Here is a 23,929-nt window from a genome sequence, read left to right on the forward strand (position 1 = left end):
TTTCGAGCAGATTGGACATTGTATGATGAAGTTACAATGACTTCCTGTACACTGGCAAAAACGTCACGCACTGGCCACGCCCTTTGACTTATGCAAGACCTTTTGATGACTCTTCATCATTAAAGACTTGAGTACATGATGACCAAGTTTGAGATGAATCTGATAAAGCTGCTAGGAAGAGCTCGCTGAAGTATAAAATTTAACACTTTCTATCGCCAGTAGGTGGCGCTCTGAATATGAGTCAATATTGCAGTGCAGATGTGTTCAGGGTGGTACTCTTGACAAACATGTGAAGTTTTGATCATATCAGACAATGTACATTGAAGTTATAACAGTTTAGATTTTTGTGGTCGAAGCTTGAAATTTGTCCAAGTTCAGGACGCCGTCCTGGCCACGCCCTTAGACTTTTGTAAGACCTTTCGATGATTTTGCATTGTTGAGGCCTCTAGAACAGTCTCAGCGAGTTTGGCATGAATCGGATCAACGCTGTAAGAGGAGTTCGTTAAAATACAAAACCTACAATTGGCTAAAATGGCCAAAAATGGCCCAAAATGGCTGATTTACTGTAGCGCCCCCGAGTGGTCAATTTTAATAAAACTTTCAGGATATGTTCCAGGGAGTTATCTCAACATATCCTGCAAGTTTCGTGACGATTGGGTTAAATATTGTGGAGTTATATCTATTGATTGCTAGAGCCCCGCCCCTCTGATGTTCATTGGCTTATAACTTGTGAACGCAACGACATTTTAAAAAGCTTTTGATGGCTTTTGCCCAACGTGGTCTAATGATGACGCACAGCAAATTTGGTGAGAATCGGATCTACGGTTTTGGAGAAATTAGCAAAAACGTGTTTTTCACAAAATTCAAAATGGCGGAAAAAATCGGCAGGCGGACTTAAGTACCACCATAGGGCTTTTTGTAGAGCACACTTGCCTGCACATGTCTACAAAATTTCATGTCAATCGGAGTTACGGTGTGAGTAGGGTTGCCTAAAAGGTGTACGCATCACGTTAGGTGGCGCTAGCGAGCAAGTTTTTTGTGGCCGATTACGAAACCTATAAAATATCGCAATTTTCGCCAGTCCAAATGTGCACACCAATTTTGTTAAGCTAATTCTGTTGCTAAGGCCTCCAAAATGGCACGCAAAGTGGCAGAAAAAAAAGAAAAATAATAAACGATACAATTTCAATAGGGCTTCGCAGCCCGACGTTGTCGGCGCTCGGGCCCTAATTAAAACTGCGAGCAGTGATAACGGGCCCTCGCATGGCACGTAACTCGGTTAGTGCTACGGCCGCCTGACGTGTCGGACCGCCTGGCCTGGCCACCGCCACGGGGCGGGTCGTCCCCGGCCACCGCCATGTGGCCAGTCGTCCCCCGTCGTCCCCGGCCACCGCCACGGCTGGCGTCTGTCGTCCCCGGCCACCGCCACGGCGCGGGTCGTCCCCGGCCACCGCCACGGCGCGGGTTGTCCCCGGCCATCGCCACGCCACTGGTCGTCCCTTGCCTGAATCGTCCCGTCCATCACTGTGTCAGATGAGTGAAGTTTTCATGCTCGACTGGGGTGCAAAGTTCCACGACACTGGGACCTTATACGGGTGTAAAAACATGACATTTTATGTCGCCAATAGGTGGCGCTCTAATTGTGAGTCAATATTGCAGTGCAGACGTGTTCAGGATGGGACTCTCATCAAACTTGAGAAGTTTGAACCGGATCGGACGATGGACACCGAAGTTACAACAGTTTAGAGTATTGTGGGGAAGCATGAAATTCTTCCATGTTTGTGGCATTGTCCTGGCCACGCCCTTTGACTTATGTAAGACCTTTCGATGATTTTGCATCGTTGAGGCCTGTAGAACAGTCTCAGTGAGTATGGCAGTAATCGGATGAACGCTGTAAGAGGAGTTCGTTAAAATACAATCCCTACAATTGGTAAAAAGGGAAAAATGGCCTAAAATGGCTGATTAACTGTAGCGCCCCCGAGTGGTCAATTTTGATACAACTTTCAGGATATGTTCTGGGGAGAGATGTCAACACATCCTGCAAGTTTCAAGAAGATTGGACATTGTATTTTGAAGTTACAACAACTTCCTGTACACTGGCAAAAACGTCACGCACAGGCCACGCCCTTTGACTTATGCAAGACCTTTTGATGGCTCTTCATCATTGAAGACTTGAGTACATGATGATCAACTTTGAGGTGAATCTAATAAAGCTGCTAGGAAGAGTTCGCTGAAGTATAAAACTTAACACTTTCTATCGCCAGTAGGTGGCGCTCTTATTGTGAGTCAATATTGCAGTTGAAATGTGTTCAGGGTTGGACTCTTGACAAACATGTGAAGTTTTGAGCATATCAGACAATGTACATTGAAGTAATAACAGTTTAGATTTTTGTGGTCGAAGCATGAATTTCGTCCATGTTCAGGACGCTGTCCCGGCCACGCCCTTTGACTTCTGTAAGACCTTTTGATGGTTTTTAATCGGCGAGGCCTCTAGAACAGGCTCACAAAGTTTGGTAGGAATCGGATCAACGGTGTAGGAGGAGTCCGTTAAAATACAAAGCTTACAATTGAAAAATGGCTGATTTACTGTAGCGCCCCCGAGTGGTCAATTTTAATAAAACTTTCAGAATATGTTCCAGGGACATATTTCAACATATCCTACAAGTTTTGTGATGATTGGGTTAAATATTGTGGAGTTATGTCTATTGATTTCTAGAGCCCCGCCCCTCTGACGTTCATTGGCTTATAACTTCTGAACGCAACAATGTTTCACAATACCCTTTGCAGAGATTGATCAGCTCGGTCTAGTGATGACACACAGCAATTTTAGTGAGAATTGGATATACGGTTTAGGAGAAATTAGCAAAAACGGGTTTTTCACAAAATTCAAAATGGCGGAAAATTTCGGTAGGCGGACTTTGGTGTCATAATGTAATTTTTTGTAGAGCACACGGATCTGCATGTCGGTGCAAAATTTCAAGTCAATTGGAGTTACGGTGTGAGCTGGCCATCCTTCTTTGCGTTAGGTGGCGCTAGCGAGCCACTTTTCTGTGGCCAATTATGAAACCATTAAAATATCAAAATTTTCGCCGTTTTCTATTAGCACACCAAATTTGGTAAGCTAATTATTTTGCTAAGGCCCCCAAAAAGGCCTCTAGAAAATAAAATAATAATAATAATTAAAACTGCGAGCAGTGATAACGGGCCCTCGCATGGCACGTAACTCGGTTAGTGCTACGACCGCCTGACGTGTCGGACCGCCTGGCCTGGCCACCGCCACGGGGCGGGTCGTCCCTGGCCACCGCCACGTGGCCAGTCGTCCCCCGTCGTACCCGGCCACCGCCACGGTGCGGGTCGTCCCTGGCCACCGCCACGCCTGGCGCCTGTCGTCCCCGGCCACCGCCACGGCGCGGGTCGTCCCCGGCCCCCGCCACGGCGCGCGTCGTCCCCGGCCATGGCCACGCAGCCGGTCGTCCCTTGCCTGTATCGTCGCGTCGATCACCGTATCAGACGATTGAAGTTGTCCTGCTAGACTGGGGTGCAAAGTCCCACGACACTGGGACCTTATACGGGTGTAAATACATGACATTTTATGTCGCCACTAGGTGGCGCTCTGATTGTGAGTCAATATTGCAGTGCAGACGCGTTCAGGGTGGGACTCTCATCAAATGTGAGAAGGTTGAACCAGATCGGACGATGGAAACTGAAGTTATAACCGTTTAGAGTATTGTGGCGAAGCATGAAATTCGTCCATGTTCAGGGCGCCGTAATTGCGCTCCCGTAGGACTTTTGGAAGAGTTTTCGATGATTTTGCATCGTTAAGGCCTCTAGAACAATCTCAGAGAGTTTGGCATGAATCGGATAAACGGTGTAGGAGGAGTTCGTTAAAATACAAACCCAACAATTGAAAAAATGGGAAAAAATGGCATAAAATGGCCGATTTACTGTAGCGACCCCTATTGGTCAATTTTAATAAAACTTTCAGGATATGTTCCAGGGAGATATGTCAACATATCCAGAAAGTTTGGTGATGATTGAGTTTAAGGTAATGGAGTTATGAGTATTGATGTCTAAAGTCCCGCCCCTTTTGATGTTCATTGGCTTATAACTTCTAAACGCAAAGACATTTTTCAAAGTCTTTATTATCACTTGACCAGCTTGGTCAGATAATGATGCACAGAAATTTTGGTGAGAATCGGATCTACGGTTCAGGAGAAATTAGCAAAAACGTGTTTTTCACAAAATTCAAAATGGCGGAAAATTTCGGTAGGCGGAGTTTGGTGCTCCAAGAGGCTTTTTTGTAGAGCACACTTGCCGGCATATGTGTGCCAAATTTTGTGTCGATTGGAGTTACGGTGTGAGGGGCGTGAGGGGCTAGACCAAAACGACGTTTGGTGGCGCTAGAGAGCCACTTTTTTGTGGCCAACTATGAAACCTTTAAAATATCAAATTTTTCGCCAGTCCCCATCTGCACTCCAATTTTTTTCGCCTAATTATTATGCTAAGGCCCCCAAATAGGCCGTCGAACTTGCGAAATAATAAAAAGAAGAATAATAATAATCCTTACAGTTTCAATAGGGCTTCGCTGCCCGACGTTGTCGGCGCTCGGGCCCTAATTAAAACTGCGAGCAGTGATAACGGGCCCTCGCATGGCACGTAACTCGGTTAGTGCTACGACCGCCTGACGTGTCGGACCGCCTGGCCTGGCCACCGCCACGGGGCGGGTCGTCCCCGGCCACCGCCACGTTGCCAGTTGTCCCCGGTCGTCCCCGGCCACCGCCACGGCGCGGGTCGTCCCCGGCCACCGCCACGGCTGGCGCCTGTCGTCCCCGGCCACCGCCACGGTGCGGGTCGTCCCCGGCCCCCGCCACGGCGCGCGTCGTCCCCGGCCATTGCCACGCAGCCGGTCGTCCCTTGCCTGAATCGTCGCGTCGATCACTGTGTCAGACGATTGAAGTTGTCCTGCTAGACTGTGGTGCAAAGTTCCACGACACTGGGACCTTATACGGGTGTAAAAACATGACATTTTATGTCGCCACTAGGTGGCGCTCTGATTGTGAGTCAATATTGCAGTGCAGACGTGTTCAGGGTGGGACTCACATCAAACGTGAGAAGTTTGAACCAGATCGGACAATGGACACTGAAGTTATAACAGTTTAGAGTATTGTGGCGAAGCATGAATTTCGTCCATGTTCAGGACGCCGTCCTGGACACGCCCTCTGACTTTTGTAAGACCTTTCGATGATTTTGCATCGTTGAGGCCTCTAGAACAGTCTCAGCGAGTTTGGCAGGAATCGGATCAACGGTGTAGGAGGAGTTAGTTAAAATACAAAGCCTACAATAAGCTAAAATGGCCAAAAATGGCCTAAAATGGCTGATTTACACTGGGACCTTATACGGGTGTAAAAACATGACATTTTATGTCGCCAATAGGTGGCGCTCTGATTGTCAGTCAATATTGCAGGATCGAACAATGGACACTGAAGTTATAACAGCTTAGAGTGTTGTGAAGCATGAAATTCGTCCATGTTTGTGGCGTTGTCCTGGCCACGCCCTTGGACTTATGTAAGACCTTTCGATGATTTTGCATCGTTAAAGCCTCTAGAACAGTCTTAGCGAGTTTGGCAGGAATCGGAACAACCCTTTAGGAGGAGTTCGTTAAAATATACTGCATGAAAGAGGCGAAAAATCGCTTAAAATTTCACATTAAATGCAACATGGCTGACTTCCTGTTGGGTTTAGGACATGGGTCCAAGAGGCTTTTTTGTACATCTCTACATGTTCTATTTACCTACAAAGTTTCATGCAGGTACGTGAAAGTTAAAGGTGTTCAATATCCAAAAAGGAGCCGTAAAAGTGTAAAAACATGATATTTCCAGGTACCATCAGGTGGCGCTCTGACCTAAGGTCAATATCACAGTGCATACGTGTTCAGGGTGAGACTCTAATCAAACATGTCAAGTTTTGAGCAGATTGGACATTGTATCCTGAAGTTACAACAACTTCCTATACACTGGCCAAAACGCAAGCCCTGGCCACGCCCTTTGACTTATATAAGACCTTTCGATGATTTTTCATCAGTGAAGTCTTGCGTACATGATGACCAAGTTTGACGTTAATCTGATAAAGCTGCTAGGAAGAGTTCGCTGAAGTATAATATTTAACACTTTCTATCGCCAGTAGGTGGCACTCTGAATATGAGTCAATATTGCAGTGCTTATGTGTTCAGGGTGGTACTCTTGACAAACATGTGAAGTTTTGATCATATCAGACAATGTACATTGAAGTTATAACAGTTTAGATTTTTGTGGTCGAAGCATGAAATTTGTCCAAGTTCAGGACGCCGTCCTGGCCACGCCCTTAGACTTTTGTAAGACCTTTCGATGATTTTGCATCATTAAAGACTTGAGTACATGATGACCAAGTTTGAGGTTAATCCGAAAAAGCTGCTTGGAAGAGTTCGCTGAAGTATAAAATGTAACACTTTCTATTGCCAGTAGGTGGCGCTCTGAATATCAGTCAATATTACAGTGCAGATGTGTTCAGAGTTGGACTCTTGACAAATATGTGAAGTTTTGATCATATCAGACAATGTACATTGAAGTTAGAACAGTTTAGATTTTTGTGGTCGAAGCATGAAATTCGTCCATGTTCAGGACGCCGTCCTGGCCACGCCCTTTGACTTTTGGAAGACCTTTCGATGATTTTGCATCGTTGAGGCCTCTAGAACAGTCTCAGCGAGTTTGGCAGGAATCGGATCAACGCTGTAGGAGGAGTTCGTTAAAATACAAAGCCTGCAATAAGCTAAAATGGCCAAAAATGGCCCAAAATGGCTGATTTACTGTAGCGCCCCCGAGTGGTCAATTTTAATAAAACTTTCAGGATATGTTCCAGGGAGTTATCTCAACATATCCTGCAAGTTTCGTGACGATTGGGTTAAATATTGTGGAGTTATATCTATTGATTGCTAGAGCCCCGCCCCTCTGATGTTCATTGGCTAATAACTTGTGAACGCAACGACATTTTAAAAAGCTTTTGATGGCATTTGCCCAACGTGGTCTAATGATGACGCACAGCAAATTTGGTGCGAATCGGATCTACGGTTTAGGAGAATTGAGCAAAAACGTGTTTTTCACAAAATTCAAAATGGCGGAAAATTTCGGTAGGCGGACTTTTGTACTCCAAGAGGCTTTTTTGTAGAGCACACTTGCCTGCACATGTACACCAAATTCTGTGTCAATTGGAGTTACGGTGTGCGGGGGCCAGGGCTAAGATGTGTTAGGTGGCGCTAGAGAGCCACTTTTTTGTGGCCAATTATGTGACCTCCAAAATGTCGCAATTTTCGCCAGTCCCCATGTGCATGAAAATTTTTTACAACTTCTGAATATGTTAAGGCCTCCAAAATGGCAAGCAAAGTTGCGGAAAAATAATAATAAGAAACAAAGCAGTTTCAATAGGGCTTCGCTGCCCGACGTTGTCGGCGCTCGGGCCCTAATTAAAACTGCGAGCAGTGATAACGGGCCCTCGCATGGCACGTAACTCGGTTAGTGCTACGGCCGCCTGACGTGTCGGACCGCCTGGCCTGGCCACCGCCACGGGGCGGGTCGTCCCCGGCCACCGCCACGTTGCCAGTCGTCCCCGGTCGTCCCCGGCCACCGCTGGCGCCTGTCGTCCCCGGCCACTGCCACGGCGCGGGTCGTCCCCGGCCCCTGCCACGGCGCGCGTCGTCCCCGGCCATTTCCACGCAGCCGGTCGTCCCTTGCCTGAATCGTCGCGACGATCACCGTATCAGACGATTGAAGTTGTCCTGCTAGACTGTGGTGCAAAGTTCCACGACACTGGGACCTTATACGGGTGTAAAAACATGACATTTTATGTCGCCACTAGGTGGCGCTCTGATTGTGAGTCAATATTGCAGTGCAGACGTGTTCAGGCTGGGACTCTCATCAAACTTGAGAAGTTTGAACCAGATCGGACGATGGACACCGAAGTTATAAGTTTAGAGTGTTGTGAAGCATGAAATCCGTCCGTGTTCGTGGGGTCGTGCTGGTCACGCCCTTTGACTTATGTAAGACCTTTTAATGATTTTTATTCATTGAGGCCTCTAGAACAGGCTCATAAAGTTTGGTAGGAATCGGATCAGCAGTCTAGGAGGAGTTCGTTAAAATATACTGCATGAAAGAGGCGAAAAATCGCGTAAAGTGTCACATTAAATGCAAAATGGCTGACATCCTGTTGGGTTTAGGGCATGGGTCCAAGAGGCTTTTTTGTACATCTCTACATGTTCTATGTACCTACAAAGTTTCATGCAGGAACGTCAAAGTTAAAGGTGGTCAATATCCGAAAAGGAGCCGTAAAAGTGTAAAAACATGATATTTCCAGGTACCATCAGGTGGCGCTCTAACCTAAGGTCAATATTACAGTGCATACGTGTTCAGGGTGAGACTCTAATCAAACATGTCAAGTTTTGAGCAGATTGGACTTTGTATTCTGAAGTTACGACAACTTCCTCTACACTGGCCAAAACGCAAGCCCTGGCCACGCCCCTTGACTTTTGTAAGACCTTTCGATGATTTTGCATCGTTGAGGCCTGTAGAACAGTCTCAGTGAGTATGGCAGCAATCGGATGAACGCTGTAAGAGGAGTTCGTTAAAATACAATCCCTACAATAGGTAAAATGGGAAAAATGGCCTAAAATGGCTGATTAACTGTAGCGCCCCTGAGTGGTCAATTTAGATAAAACTTTCAGGATATGTTCCAGGGAGAGATGTCAACATATCCTGCAAGTTTCGAGCAGATTGGCCATTGTATGATGAAGTTACAATGACTTCCTGTACACTGGCAAAAACGTCACGCACTCGCCACACCCTTTGACCTATGCAAGACCTTTTGATGACTCTTCATCATTAAAGACTTGAGTACATGATGACCAAGTTTGAGATGAATCTGATAAAGCTGCTAGGAAGAGCTCGCTGAAGTATAAAATTTAAAACTTTCTATCGCCAGTAGGTGGCGCTCTGAATATGAGTCAATATTGCAGTGCTCATGTGTTCAGGGTGGTACTCTTGACAAACATGTGAAGTTTTGATCATATCAGACAATGTATATTGAAGTTATAACAGTTTAGATGTTTGTGGTCGAAGAATGAAATTTGTCCATGTTCAGGACGCCGTCCTGGCCACGCCCTTTGACTTTTGCAAGACCTTTCGATGATTTTGCATCGTTGAGGCCTCTAGAACAGTCTCAGCAAGTTTGGCATGAATCGGATCAACGGTGTAAGAGGAGTTCGTTAAAATACAAAGCCTACAATTGGCTAAAATGGCCCAAAATGGCTGATTTACTGTAGCGCCCCCGAGTGGTCAATTTTAATAAAACCTTCAGGATATGTTCCAGGGAGTTATGTCGACATATCCTGCAAGTTTCGTGACGATTGGGTAAAATATTGTGGAGTTATGTCTATTGATTTCTAGAGCCCCGCCCCTCTGATGTTCATTGGCTAATAACTTCTGAACGCAACGACATTTTACAAAGCTTTTGATGGCACTTGCCCAACTTGGTCTAATGATGAAGCACAGCAAATTTAGTGAGAATCCGATCCACGGTTTAGGAGAAGTGAGCAATAACGTGTTTTTCACAAAATTCAAAATGGCGGAAAAAATCGGCAGGCGGACTTTAGTACCACTATAGAGTTTTTTGTAGAGCACACTTGCCTGCACATGTGTACAAAATTTCATGTCAATCGGAGTTACAGTGTGAGTAGGGTTGCCTAAAAGGTGTGCGCATCACGTTAGGTGGCGCTAGCGAGCAAGTTTTTTGTGGCCGATTACGAAACCTATAAAATATCGCAATTTTCGCCAGTCCAAATGTGCACACCAATTTTCTTAAGCTAATTCTGTTGCGAAGGCCTCCAAAATGGCACGCAAAGTGGCAGAAAAAAAAGAAAAACGAGCAGTGATAACGGGCCCTCGCATGGCACGTAACTCGGTTAGTGCTACGGCCGCCTGACGTGTCGGACCGCTTGGCCTGGCCACCGCCACGGGGCGGGTCGTCCCCGGCCACCGCCATGGCTGGCGCCTGTCGTCCCCGGCCACCGCCACGGCTCGGGTCGTCCCCGGCCACCGCCACGGCTGGCGCCTGTCGTCCCCGGCCACAGCCACGGCGCGGGTCGTCCCCGGCCACCACCACGTTGCCGGTCGTCCCTTGCCTGAGTCCTCTCTTTTGCCTTAATCGTCGTGTTGATCATTGTATCAGATGATTGAAGTCATCACGCTTGACTGGGGTGCAAAGTTCCACGACACTCTGACCTTATACGGGTGTAAAAACATGATATTTCATGTCGCCAATAGGTGGCGCTCTGATTGTGAGTCAAAATTGCAGTGCAGACGTGTTCAGGGTGGGATTCTCATCAAATGTGAGAAGTTTGAACATGATCGGACAATGGACACTGAAGTTATAACAGTTTAGAGTATTGTGGCAAAGCATGAAATTCGTCCATGTTCAGGGTGCCGTAATTGCGCTCCCGTAGGATTTATGTAAGACCTTTTGATCATTTTTAATCGTCGAGGCCTCTAGAACAGGCTCAAAAAGTTTGGTAGGAATCGGATCAACGGTGTAGGAGGAGTCAGTTAAAATACAAACCTTACAATTGAAAAATGGCTGATTTACTGTAGCGCCCCCGAGTGGTCAATTTTAATAAAACTTTCAGGATATGTTCCAGGGACATATGTCAACATAATCTGCAAGTTTAATGATGATTAGGTTAAATATTGTGGAGTTATGTGTATTGATTTTTAGAGCCCCGCCCCTCTGACGTTCATTGGCTAATAACTTCTGAATGCAACGACATTATACAAAGCTTTTGATAGCACTTGACCAGCTTGGTCTAATGATGATGCACAGCAAATTTGGTGAGAATCTGATCTACGGTTTAGGAGGAATTAGCAAAAAGGCGTTTTTCACAAAATTCAAAATGGCGGAAAATTTCGGTAGGCGGACTTTGGTGCCATAATGTAATTTTTTGTAGAGCTCACGGATCTGCATATCTGTGCAAAATTTCAAGTTAATTGGAGTTACGGTGTGAGCTGGCCATCCTTCTTTGCGTTAGGTGGCGCTAGCGAGCCACTTTTCTGTGGCCAACTATGAAACCTTTAAAATATCAAAATTTTCGCCGTTTTCTATTAGCACACCAAATTTGGTAAGCTAATTATTTTGCTAAGGCCCCCAAAATGGCACGCAAAGTGGCAGAAAAATAATAATAATAATTAAAACTGCGAGCAGTATCGTGACGGGCCCGAGCTCTTATGCGGTCGTGGAGTGCCTGCGGTCACAGGGCAGTGTCGTGGACGCTGCCCTTGGCGCGGCCGCCTCTCGTGGCGCAAGTCGAGACACAAGCGATGGACACCGAAAGGCATCCGTCTGTCACGTGCGGTCGTGGAGTGCCTGCATTCACACGCGTGGCAGCCTCCTACCTGTGCAGCAGCCACCTCCTCGTGGCGTGAGTTTAGACACAAGTGATTGACATTTAAAGCCATCTGTCTGTGACATACACACATGTTCATGCCTTCCTGACATCTCTCCTCCTCCCCCTAGTGTGACCTCTCCTCCTCCTCTCCCTGTGTCCTCCTTGCAAGGTGAGATGAGAGGAATTAGTTGTAAAAAAAATCAGGTGTGGCTTTAACTTGGAAAAAGTGACTAAATCAATGACATTTCCTGTCACCAGTAGGTGGCGCTCTGACAGAGTGAATGTCAAAGTGCAGATGTGTTCAGGAAGGAACTCTAAGCAAGTGTGCAAAGTTTGGAGCAGATCAGAGAACAAACACTGAAGCTATAATAGTTTGGATGTTAAAGACAGAGTTCAGCTGACAGCTGTATGAGATGCATGTAAAATGTGCATCTCTCCTCCTCTCTGTGTCCAGGCTGAAATGAGAGGAATTAGTTATAAAAAAAATCAGGTGTGGCTTTAACTTGGAAAAATTCACAAAATCAATGACATTTCCTGTGGCCAGTAGGTGGCGCTCCGACTGTGAGTGAATATCACAGTGCAGATGTGTTCAGGAAGGAACTCTAATCAAGTGTGCAAAGTTTGGAGCAGATCAGAGAAGAAACACTGAAGTTATAATGTTTATGGCAGAGTTCAACTGACAGCTGTGTGAGGTGCATGTGGAGATGTGTGCCATCTCTCCTCCTCTCTGTGTCCAGGCTGAAATGAGAGGAATTTAAAAAAAGGAATTAAAAGTGGCATGGCTGTTGATCTGGTGTGAGGCAGATTGAGCTGCATGTGAGATTCACAGATCTCCATGTGTCACTGATAGATCTCTGACTCCATCTGGTGGTCGCTGTGCGCCTGTGTCTCTCCCCTCTATGCTCCCCGAGTGAAGATTGAGTGAAAACCTGGCTGATTTACACACTTGGCTAAAAACATTTTTTTTACCTACTTTATCATGACTTGAGGCGGTGGGTCCAAGAGGCTTTTTTGTACAGCTCCACTTGGGCTATCTAGGAAAAAATATTTCATAAGTGTACGCCCTACCTAGAGGGGGGGCTGTTGCTCAGAAGATGGGCATAAAATCGGTCACATTTCATTTTGCCATTAGGTGGCGCTCTACCTGTCAGTTAAAATTGCAGTGCAGTTGTGTTCAGGACGTGATTGTTAACAAGCATGAATATTTTGGAGCAGATCGGAGAAGAAACGGTGAAGTTATAACAGCTTTAATGCCAATGGCGAGGGATGAAAATAGTAGCGCAGTCATGACGTCGGCGTGGCCACGCCCCAATACTTTCGGAGCATCTTTAACTTGCGTTTTCTCCTTTAGGCCTTTCCAACCACATATCAAATTTTGGTATCTATCAGATCAACGGTATAATGATTTTTTGATTTTGTGTGACCCCTGTGAATGGCCAAAAACAGCCAAAATCAACCAAACACTGCAATAATTGGGATTTTCTGGAAGTGGCAAATATGACTCCATTTAGATGAAACTTGACATACATGTTCTTTCAAGCGATGTCAACATAGGTTTTGAGTTTCGTAATTTTAGGGGCAAAGGTTATAGAGTTATGCTAATTGCATTTTGGTAGCCACACCCTCTAATGTTCATTGGCCGATATCTCCTGATTAAATGCATATTTTCAAAACGTTTTCGGACCATATCCATAGCTAGGTCTAAAGAGTATGCGTACCGAATTTCGTCCAAATCGGACCAACGGTGTCCGAGAACTGCGCAACGTCCTGTTTTTCATAAAATCCAAGATGGCGGAAAAATTCGGTAGGCGGACTTTGGTACTCCAAGAGGATTTTTTGTAGAGGAGACATGTTTGCACATGTGTGCAAAGTTTCATGTCAATCGGAGTTACGGTGCGGCGGGGCTGGCGATTCTCAACTCTAGGTGGCGCTAGCGAGCAACTTTTTCGTGGGTGAATGCGAAGACGCCAAATTCTCAAATTTTTCGCCAGGCCCTATAGACACTCCAATTTGCGTTATTTATTTTTCAGGCGAAGTCCCCCAAAACGCAGGTCGAACTCGTGAAAAAATAATAATAATAATAATAATAAACATTCGAATAACAATAGGGCTTCGCAGCCCGACTTTGTCGGCGCTCGGGCCCTAATAATAAAAAACATTCGCATTTCAATAGGGCTTCGCTGCCCGACGTTGTCGGCGCTCGGGCCCTAATAATAAACGATACAATTTCAATAGGGCTTCGCAGCCCGACGTTGTCGGCGCTCGGGCCCTAATAAAAAACAACAGCATTTCAATAGGGCTTCGCAGCCCGACGTTGTCGGCGCTCGGGCCCTAATAATCAATACAGTTTCAATAGGGCTTCGCTGCCCGACGTTGTCGGCGCTCGGGCCCTAATTAAAACTGCGAGCAGTGATAACGGGCCCTCGCATGGCACGTAACTCGGTTAGTGCTACGGCCGCCTGACGTGTCGGACCGCCTGGCCTGGCCACCGCCACGGGGCGGGTCGTCCCCGGCCACCGCCACGTGGCCAGTCGTCCCCCGTCGTCCCCGGCCACCGCCACGGCGCGGGTCGTCCCCGGCCACCGCCACGTTGCCAGTCGTCCCCGGTCGTCCCCGGCCACCGCCACGGCGCGGGTCGTCCCCGCCACCGCTACGGCTGGCGCCTGTCGTCCCCGGCCACCGCCACGGTGCGGGTCGTCCCCAGCCATTGCCACGCCGCCGGTTGTCCCTTGCCTGAATCGTCGCGTCGATCACCGTATCAGACCATTGAAGTTGTCCTGCTAGACTGTGGTGCAAAGTTCCACGACACTGGGACCTTATACAGGTGTAAAAACATGACATTTTATGTCGCCAATAGGTGGCGCTCTGATTGTGAGTCAATATTGCAGTGCAGACGTGTTCAGGGTGGGACTCTCATCAAATGTGAGAAGTTTGAACATGATCGGACTATGGACACCGAAGTTATAACAGTTTAGAGTATTGTGGCGAAGCATGAATTTCGTCCATGTTCAGGACGCCGTCCCGGCCACGCCCTTTGACTTATGTAAGACCTTTTGATGATTTTCAATCGTCGCAGCCTCTAGAACAGGCTCAGAAAGTTTGGTAGGAATCAGATCAACGGTGTAGGAGGAGTTCGTTAAAATACAAAGCTTACAATTAAAAAATGGCTGATTTACTGTAGCGCCCCTGAGTGGTCAATTTTAATAAAACTTTCAGGATATGTTCCAGGGACATATGTCAACATATCCTGCAAGTTTCGTGATGATTGGGTTAAATATTGTGGAATTATGTCCTTATATGAGTGTAAAAACATGACATTTCATGTTGCCAATAGGTGGCGCTGTAATTGTGGATCAATATTACAGTGCAGACGTGTTCAGGGTGGGACTCTCATCAAACGTGAGAAGTTTGAACCAGATCGGACGATGGACACCGAAGTTATAACAGTTTAGAGTATTGTGGCGAAGCATGAAAATCGTCCATGTTCAGGGCGCCGTAATTATGCTCCCGTAGGACTTTTGTAAGACCTTTCGATGATTTTTAATCGTCGAGGCCTCTAGAACAGGCTCACAAAGTTTGGTAGGAATCGGATTAACGGTGTAGGAGGAGTTCGTTAAAATACAAACCTTTCAATTGAAAAATTGGCTGATTTACTGTAGCGCCCCCGAGTGGTCAATTTTACTAAAACTTTCAGGATATGTTCCAGGGAGGTATGTCAACATATACTGCAAGTTTCGTGACAATTGGGTTAAATATTGTGGAGTTAAGTCTATTGATTTCTAGAGCCCCGCCCATCTGATGTTCATTGGCTAATAACTTCTGAACGCAACGACCTTTTACAAAGCTTTTAATGGCACTTGCCCAACTTGGTCTAATGATGACACCCAGCAAATTTGGTGAGAATCGGATCTACTGTTTAGGAGAAGTGAGCAAAAACGTGTTTTTCACAAAATTCAAAATGGCGGAAAATTTCGGTAGGCGGACTTTAGTAGTCCCTATGGCAGTTTTGTAGAGGACACTTGTCTGCACATGTGTACCAAATTTTGTGTCAATTGGAGTTACAGTGTGCGTTGTGTGGACGAAACGTCGCTAGGTGGCGCTAGAGAGCAATTTTTTTTACAAGACCTCTAAAATGTTGCAATTTTCGCCAGTCTCCATAGGCTCAGAAATTTTTTTCAACTTCTGAATATGATAAGGCCTCCAAAATGGCAACGGAAGTTGTGAAAAAATAATAATTAAAACTGCGAGCAGTGATAACGGGCCCTCGCATGGCACGTAACTCGGTTAGTGCTACGGCCGCCTGACGTGTCGGACCGCCTGGCCTGGCCACCGCCACGGGGCGGGTCGTCCCCGGCCACCGCCACGTGGCCAGTCGTCCCCCGTCGTCCCCGGCCACCGCCACGGCGCGGGTCGTCCCCGGCCACCGCCACGGCTGGCGTCTGTCGTCCCCGGCCACCGCCACGGCGCGGGTTGTCCCCGGCCTCCGCCACGGCGCGGGTTGTCCCCGGCCCCCGCCACGGCGCGCGTTGTCCCCGGCCATTGCCACGCAGCGGGTCGTCCCTTGCCTGAATCGTCGCATCAATCACTGTATCAGACGATTGAAGTTGTCCTGCTAGACTGTGGTGCAAAGTTCCACGACACTGGGACCTTATACGGGTGTAAAAACATGACATTTTATGTCGCCACTAGGTGGCGCTCTGATTGTGAGTCAATATTGCAGTGCAGACGTGTTCAGGATGGGACTCTCATCAGATGTGAGAAGTTTGAACATGATTGGACAATGTACATTGAAGTTATAACAGTTTACATTTTTGTGGTCGAAGCATGAAATTCGTCCATGTTCAGGACGCCGTCCCGGCCACGCCCTTTGACTTATGTAAAACCTTTTGATGATTTTTAATCGTCGAGGCCTCTAGAACAGGCTCACAAAGTTTGGTAGGAATCGGATCAACGGTGTAGGAGGAGTTCGTTAAAATACAAAGCTTACAATCGAAAAATGGCTGATTGACTGTAGCGCCCCCGAGTGGTCAATTTTAATAAAACTTTCAGGATATGTTCCAGGGACATATGTCAACATATACTGCAAGTTTCGTGATGATTGGGTTAAATATTGTGGAGTTATGTGTATTTATTTCTAGAGCCCCGCCCCTCTTATGTTCATTGGCTTATTACTTTTGAACGCAACAACATTTTACAAAGCTGTTGATGGGACTTGACCAGCTTGGTCTAATGATGATGCAGAGCGAATTTGGTGAGAATCAGATCTACGGTTTAGGAGGAATTAGCAAAAACGTGTTTTTCACAAAATTCAAAATGGCGGAAAATTTTGGTCGGCGGAGTTTAAAACGCAAAATTGCAATTTTGTAGAGCACACTTGCCTGCACATGTGTGCAAAATTTTGTGTCAATTGGAGTTAGGGTGTGTGTTGTTTGGCCTCAAAACGCGTTAGGTGGCGCTAGAGAGCCACTTTTTTGTGGCCAACTATGAAACCTTTAAAATATAAAATTTTTCGCCAGTCCCCATGAGTTCACCAATTTCTTTAAACTTCTGAATATGATAAAGCCCCCAAAAAGGCAGTTACTTTGCATAATAATAATAATAATAAACAATACAGTTTCAATAGGGCTTCGCTGCCCGACGTTGTCGGCGCTCGGGCCCTAATTAAAACTGCGAGCAGTGATAACGGGCCCTCGCATGGCACGTAACTCGGTTAGTGCTACGGCCGCCTGACGTGTCGGACCGCCTGGCCTGGCCACCGCCACGGGGCGGGTCGTCCCCGGCCACCGCCACGTTGCCAGTCGTCCCCGGTCGTCCCCGGCCACCGCCACGGCGCGGGTCGTCCCCGGCCATTGCCACGGCTGGCGCCTGTCGTCCCCGGCCACCGCCACGGCGCGGGTCGTCCCCGGCCCCCGCCACGGCGCGCGTCGTCCCCGGCCATTGCCATGCAGCCGGTCGTCCCTTGCCTGAATCGTCGTGTCAGTCATCGTATCAGATGATTGAAGTTGTCTTGCTCGACTGGGGTGCAAAGTTCTACGACACTGGGACCTTATACAGTGTAAAAAAATGACATTTCATGTCGCCAATAGGTGGCGCTCTGATTGTGAGCCAATATTGCAGTGCAGACGCGTTCAGGCTGGGACTCTTATCAAATGAGAGAAGTTTGAACCAGATCGGACAATGGACATTGAAGTTATAACAGTTTAGAGTGTTGTGAAGCATGAAATTCGTCCGTGTTCGTGGGGTCGTGCTGGTCACGCCCTTTGACTTATGTAAGACCTTTTGATGATTTTTAATCATTGAGGCCTCTAGAACAGGCTCATAAAGTTTGGTAGGAATCAGATCAGCGGTCTAGGAGGAGTTCGTTAAAATATACTGCATGAAAGAGGCGAAAAATCGCTTAAAATTTCACATTAAATGCAAAATGGCTGACTTCCTGTTGGGTTTAGGGCATCGGTCCAAGAGGCTTTTTTGTACATCTCTACATGTTCTATGTACCTACAAAGTTTCATGCAGGTACGTCAAAGTTAAAGGTGTTCAATATCCGAAAAGGAGCCGTAAAAGTGTAAAAACATGATATTTCCAGGTACCATCAGGTGGCGCTCTGACCTAAGGTCAATATCACAGTGCATACATGTTCAGGGTGAGACTCTTATCAAACATGTCAAGTTTTGAGCAGATTGGACATTGTATCCTGAAGTTACAACAACTTCCTGTACACTGGCCATAACGCAAGCCCTGGCCACGCCCTTTGACTTATATAAGACCTTTCGATGATTTTTCATCATTGAAGACTTGAGTACATGATGACCAAGTTTGAGGTTAATCCGAAAAAGCTGCTAGGAAGAGTTCGCTGAAGTATAAAATGTAACACTTTCTATTGCCAGTAGGTGGCGCTCTGAATATCAGTCAATATTACAGTGCAGATGTGTTCAGAGTTGGACTCTTGACAAATATGTGAAGTTTTGATCATATCAGACAATGTACATTGAAGTTAGAACAGTTTAGATTTTTGTGGTCGAAGCATGAAATTCGTCCATGTTCAGGACGCCGTCCTGGCCACGCCCTTTGACTTTTGGAAGACCTTTCGATGATTTTGCATCGTTGAGGCCTCTAGAACAGTCTCAGCGAGTTTGGCAGGAATCGGATCAACGCTGTAGGAGGAGTTCGTTAAAATACAAAGCCTGCAATAAGCTAAAATGGCCAAAAATGGCCCAAAATGGCTGATTTACTGTAGCGCCCCCGAGTGGTCAATTTTAATGAAACTTTCAGGATATGTTCCAGGGAGTTATCTCAACATATCCTGCAAGTTTCGTGACGATTGGGTTAAATATTGTGGAGTTATATCTATTGATTGCTAGAGCCCTGCCCCTCTGATGTTCATTGGCTAATAACTTGTGAACGCAACGACATTTTAAAAAGCTTTTGATGTCATTTGCCCAACGTGGTCTAATGATGACGCACAGCAAATTTGGTGCGAATCGGATCTACGGTTTAGGAGAATTGAGCAAAAACGTGTTTTTCACAAAATTCAAAATGGCGGAAAATTTCGGTAGGCGGACTTTTGTAGTCCAAGAGGCTTTTTTGTAGAGCACACTTGCCTGCACATGTACACCAAATTCTGTGTCAATTGGAGTTACGGTGTGCGGGGGCCAGGGCTAAGATGCGTTAGGTGGCGCTAGAGAGCCACTTTTTTGTGGCCAATTATGTGACCTCCAAAATGTCGCAATTTTCGCCAGTCCCCATGTGCATGAACATTTTTTTCAACTTCTGAATATGTTAAGGCCTCCAAAATGGCAAGCAAAGTTGCGGAAAAATAATAATAAGAAACAAAGCAGTTTCAATAGGGCTTCGCTGCCCGACGTTGTCGGCGCTCGGGCCCTAATAAACACTACAGTTTCAATAGGGCTTCGCTGCCCGACGTTGTCGGCGCTCGGGCCCTAATAAACAATACAGTTTCAATAGGGCTTCGCTGCCCGACGTTGTCGGCGCTCGGGCCCTAATAATTGTAGAATTGCAGACTGCTTGCTGTGCCACCTGACTTAATCCAACTGCACCAATACACCATCCCACGCATCTCGTCTGTTTAGGGTTTTTTCGGTGGGTACCACCGGGCCTGAAAAAAATTCTAAGGGAAACACTGTACTCCCTGCTGTGATACGTTATTGGTGCCAAAGATCAATATGAAATGTTTTTTATTATTATTTATTTTTTATTCAAATATGCAGGTGTTACTTACTGATTGTATGCATTAAGCCTGTTACCATTTTGCCTCACCAGAGTCACTACTTCATCACTCCTCTTGGCCTTTTTATGGCTATATTGGAATGATGGCACATGTAGACATGTTCAGTCAGTGTGTGTGTGTGTGTGTGTGTGTGTGTGTGTGTGTGTGTGTGTGCGTTTGTTTCTCCTTCAGATACACAGATATCATGATGCATATCGTAGATGATTTCTTGCAATATATCACGTTTCGCCGAATCTCAGTATTGTGATATTATCATTATCATGGGCAAAATATTGTGATGTTGTCGTATCGTCAGTTACTCTGTGATTTCCACCCCTAGTTGTGTTTACTCTTCTCTTTTCATTCCTTATCTTTGCCATGCTCGCTCTCCCCGCCGGCACCAGTTGGAGGCTTTCTACTCCATCTTCACCACGGAGCAGCAGGACCATGTTAAGTCGGTGGAGTATCTGCGCAGCAACTTCAGGCCCATCCAGAGCTTGGACAACCGCCACGTCTTCAAGTCAGCAGTGAAAGACGCCTGGCTGCCCGACCTGACTGACAGTGGCAGTGGGCCCTATGGCACAGAGGCTTCCAAAGGTAGTGGTTGTGAGACCCGCAAACTTGTTCTATATCTGGAAAAACCTGACTCTTTGATCAAGACACTGAGCAAATCTGCACCAAAACTTTATTCCGTTTCTTGGGTAGTTGTTTTCCTTGTCAAATCATGTTCATGTTCAGCTCAGATTTTTTATTGATTTACCGTTCAAACTTTACACTGATGCCACAAGCCGACCATAGTAATATAATAGGAGTAGAAGGGACATGCGTAGGCTGCTGTTCTTTTGGGACTGTTGCAGCGGGAAACTTATATGAAGTAAACTGACTCACAGCAAGTTTCCAGTAATGACTATCAGTGGAGGAAGTAGAGAGAGGGACAGACTACATGAGGAACATTGAACTACTTAATGCTTCATCCTCACTCCTGACCACATTTCATGAATTAGCAAGCTAACTAGCTAACTAGCAGACAGTTGGCTAGTTAGCTAACTTGCTAATTCTGTCATTCTTTTAAGCTACACTGGTTTCAGAAGATGAGCTGAACCTAACGGTCCCACCAACTCACACCAGACCACTCTGGAGGAGGACTAGATACCCAGCTAGCTACTCTGCCTTCCTGATGTGCTGTGACCAGCCTTTCTGGCCCCAGTGACATGTGTCTAACTCACAACAATCACCATTTTGTATTGGACAAGTCAAATGACTGCTGAAAACAGTTCAATGTCTGTAACCCTAACCCTAATTATAAGGCCTATAGTCTATAGTTCTTATCAATGAATCAATAAATAATTCAATGACATAATGATAGCAATGGGAATGTTTTATCCCCACAATTGAAGGACATATTAGATACATAATATGCCCTTAATATGAAATGTATCTGATATTATGAGTTAAGTTTGAAGAAACATGATTTGTTTTTACATGTTGTCATCCTGCATATTACAGAGACTACATTACTTTCAAGACCCTCTCAGTGCTGTTGCTTTTTCTCTTCACTGATCTATACAGCATCACTTAAATCACCCTCATTTCTTTCTAAACTGCTCCAATATTCTCACATTATTCCTGGATAGTGACATTTCTTAATGTTAATAAATGGGGCATTTTCAGTGTTGCTCATCTGCCCAGAGGAAGCTGTGTGTGTGTGTGTGTGTGTGTGTGTGTGTGTGTGTGTGTGTGGTCTAGTTTTCTGTCATTTCACCAGTGAGCTGGGTAACTCCCCAAGCATAAGGCGGTGGGAGGCACACCAGCCGTCCTCCCACTCCTGCCTCATTACCACTCAAACAACACCGCACACATGCAACACGTGTGTGTGTGCGCGTGTGTGTGCATGCATGTGTGGCCTAGCATCTGTGCTGTGTCAACTGTCCTAGCAGGATTTGTCCCCTCCCTCCCTTCATACACACTTCCATATGGTGATCTAGGGGAGAAGTGCATTACCTAAAAGTACACACACACACACACACACACACACACACACACACACACACACACACACACATGCACTGGAGATGTGTGCGTGTTCTCCTGGTACAGTGCACTGCATACTCATGCAGTTTGTCCTTGAGTGCTGCAGTGGGACATTAAGCAGATCTATAAGGCTAGCAGAGGAGGAGGAAGCTCAGAAAAGAAGAAGAGCAGTCTTAACAAAGAAGCTACAGCTGAGTGGGCTCAGGACGTAAAGCTGTGAATGTATGTTAGTGTCCAGCGGGCCTGTATCATGTACTGTGGAAGGAAAACCTGCACAAAACCTTTACAGCAGCACCTGAAATGCATGAATCATTTGCATAATTTGCAGTGGCCCCTCCCTGTGCTAATTTATTCCATTTCACTGAGCCTGAACCCCCGCCTCCTGCTAGACATTGCTTCTCATCAGCAATGATGGTTAATTTACTTTTCCGTCTTCAAATGACTGGCAGCCCCATATTTAGAGAGGAACTGTGTGCAGGCATTGTTAAACCTGCACAGCAACACTTTGGAAAATCTACTTCTTTTCTGAAATCAGAGGATCACTAAGGGTTTAGTCTGTGAGTCTGGACGGAGAACGGTCAGGGCTGAAACTAACACAGGAGCACCAAGCTGTCTAGTTAGCTCCCCTTTTTACATCTTAAACATGTTCAGCGACACATTTGTAAAACATTTGGGGCGATGTGTTTCCCCCAAACTGTGTTATTTGACTCATTAGAGAGAACATCTTGTGACGATCACACCCACCGCGACACCAAAATCAGGCTAGGGGCAAAAAGTGGAATTGTCGAGGAGATGCCCCCCTCCCAACTTCCTAGGTCTTTACATCCCTACCGTTGCCATAACAATCTTCTAATCTTCAGACTGATTATTACAAGGTGAAAACGATACTGGCATTGGTGTGGTGGCTGGTAGCAAGTCTTATCTAGTCACATGGTGATGGTGGTTATGTTCCCAGGCTGCCATTTGATGTCTAAAATAGGCCCATCGATGTATATTAGATTTGTTGTTAACATATTTTCAAATGCATGTTAAATTGTATTTTTAAAATATAATCTAAGTCTGGGTGATACGTAGCCTGATACATGTTGGTCTATCTGAGAGCACAGAGGCAATGATGAAAAGACATCTAGTGTTCAGTGGGTGAATTTTTAGTAATCTCCATTGTTACATACTTATACAAATACAACTATTTTACCAATTAAAAGTATTAAACTGCTTGTGACTAAACTCCATTGGATCCGCAAACTGCCTTCTCCTTGAATGAAGTGTTGTTCACAGGAGAGCTAAAGGTAAACAGTCATGTGACTTCATCTGATAGTGTTTCCCACAGTTAAACAAAAACTGAACCAAAAATATGCTTACACTTCTCAACAGCAGTCTGTCCGGGCCTCCTCTCAGTTGGTCAGGGAGAGCGATGTAATGTTCTGTTTATAGATGAAGGACGTGTCCTTCCATGACACTTTAGAACAGCTTCTCGAGTATACCGGTGTATGAAATGGAGGTGGTTCTTAATTTTAACTTCAGTACATTACAACCTCTTAAGGAATATTGATTTTGCATTCCTCAAGAATAACACCTCCCAGACTCCATTAACCTGTTAAGCCCAATCGGCCTGTCGAAGGGCCGAACAACCTACAGTCCTATTAATCCGCAAAAAAAACCCAAAACAAAACGGGACAATGGTGTTTCTTTTCAACTGTTGCTCAAAGTTTAGACCCTATTCTTCATAAAACAAGACCTAACATGTATTTTAGTGCAAATAGAAATGGGTTTAAACTTTTTGGGGCTCATTTAACGCATGGGACAAGAATAACTAAATTATTTATATGATCATAAATCCATCCGTGGTGAGGCCATGTTTATAGTTAAATGAAAGGGGAGAAGCTACTCTGTCGAATGATACCAAACATCCTATGAAACACAATACTCAGCCGACTTAAAATCCTGCGCACCGAGGGCAACGTCATCGTGTTGCAGGAAGCTTTGACGCAGAGTGCAGGGGAGCCGAACGCACAGTGCCGCATTGGACAACAAAGAAGTTTTACACAGTTTTATTTCACACCGTGTGTTTTTCCAGCATGGCAAAGAACATTCAGAACACCGACATGGCAGAGATTTCTGCCGAGATACAGAGGTGGTCAGACGTCGCATTTAATGTTTCTCCATACTTGGAGTGATGTCGGCTCATCAACACTTGCATGTCCGTGTACCCG

At 45.9% G+C, this 23,929-nt stretch overlaps 1 protein-coding gene across 2 annotated transcripts in view; it reads left to right on the forward strand.

The window, feature by feature from the left end:
- The window catches only part of LOC311023448 (receptor-type tyrosine-protein phosphatase gamma-like), a 605,663-nt gene that overhangs the window by 441,903 nt on the left and 139,831 nt on the right, over positions 1-23,929 (forward strand). For both annotated transcript variants that reach the window (XM_084025284.1, XM_084025285.1), the window contains exon 8: positions 20,090-20,282. In XM_084025284.1, coding sequence (XP_083881410.1) covers positions 20,090-20,282 — 193 coding nt within the window. The remainder of the gene's footprint in view (positions 1-20,089; positions 20,283-23,929) is intronic.

The sequence above is a fragment of the Eutrigla gurnardus genome (assembly GCF_963514095.1).
Source record: "Eutrigla gurnardus genome assembly, chromosome: 2".
Taxonomy (NCBI): domain Eukaryota; kingdom Metazoa; phylum Chordata; class Actinopteri; order Perciformes; family Triglidae; genus Eutrigla; species Eutrigla gurnardus.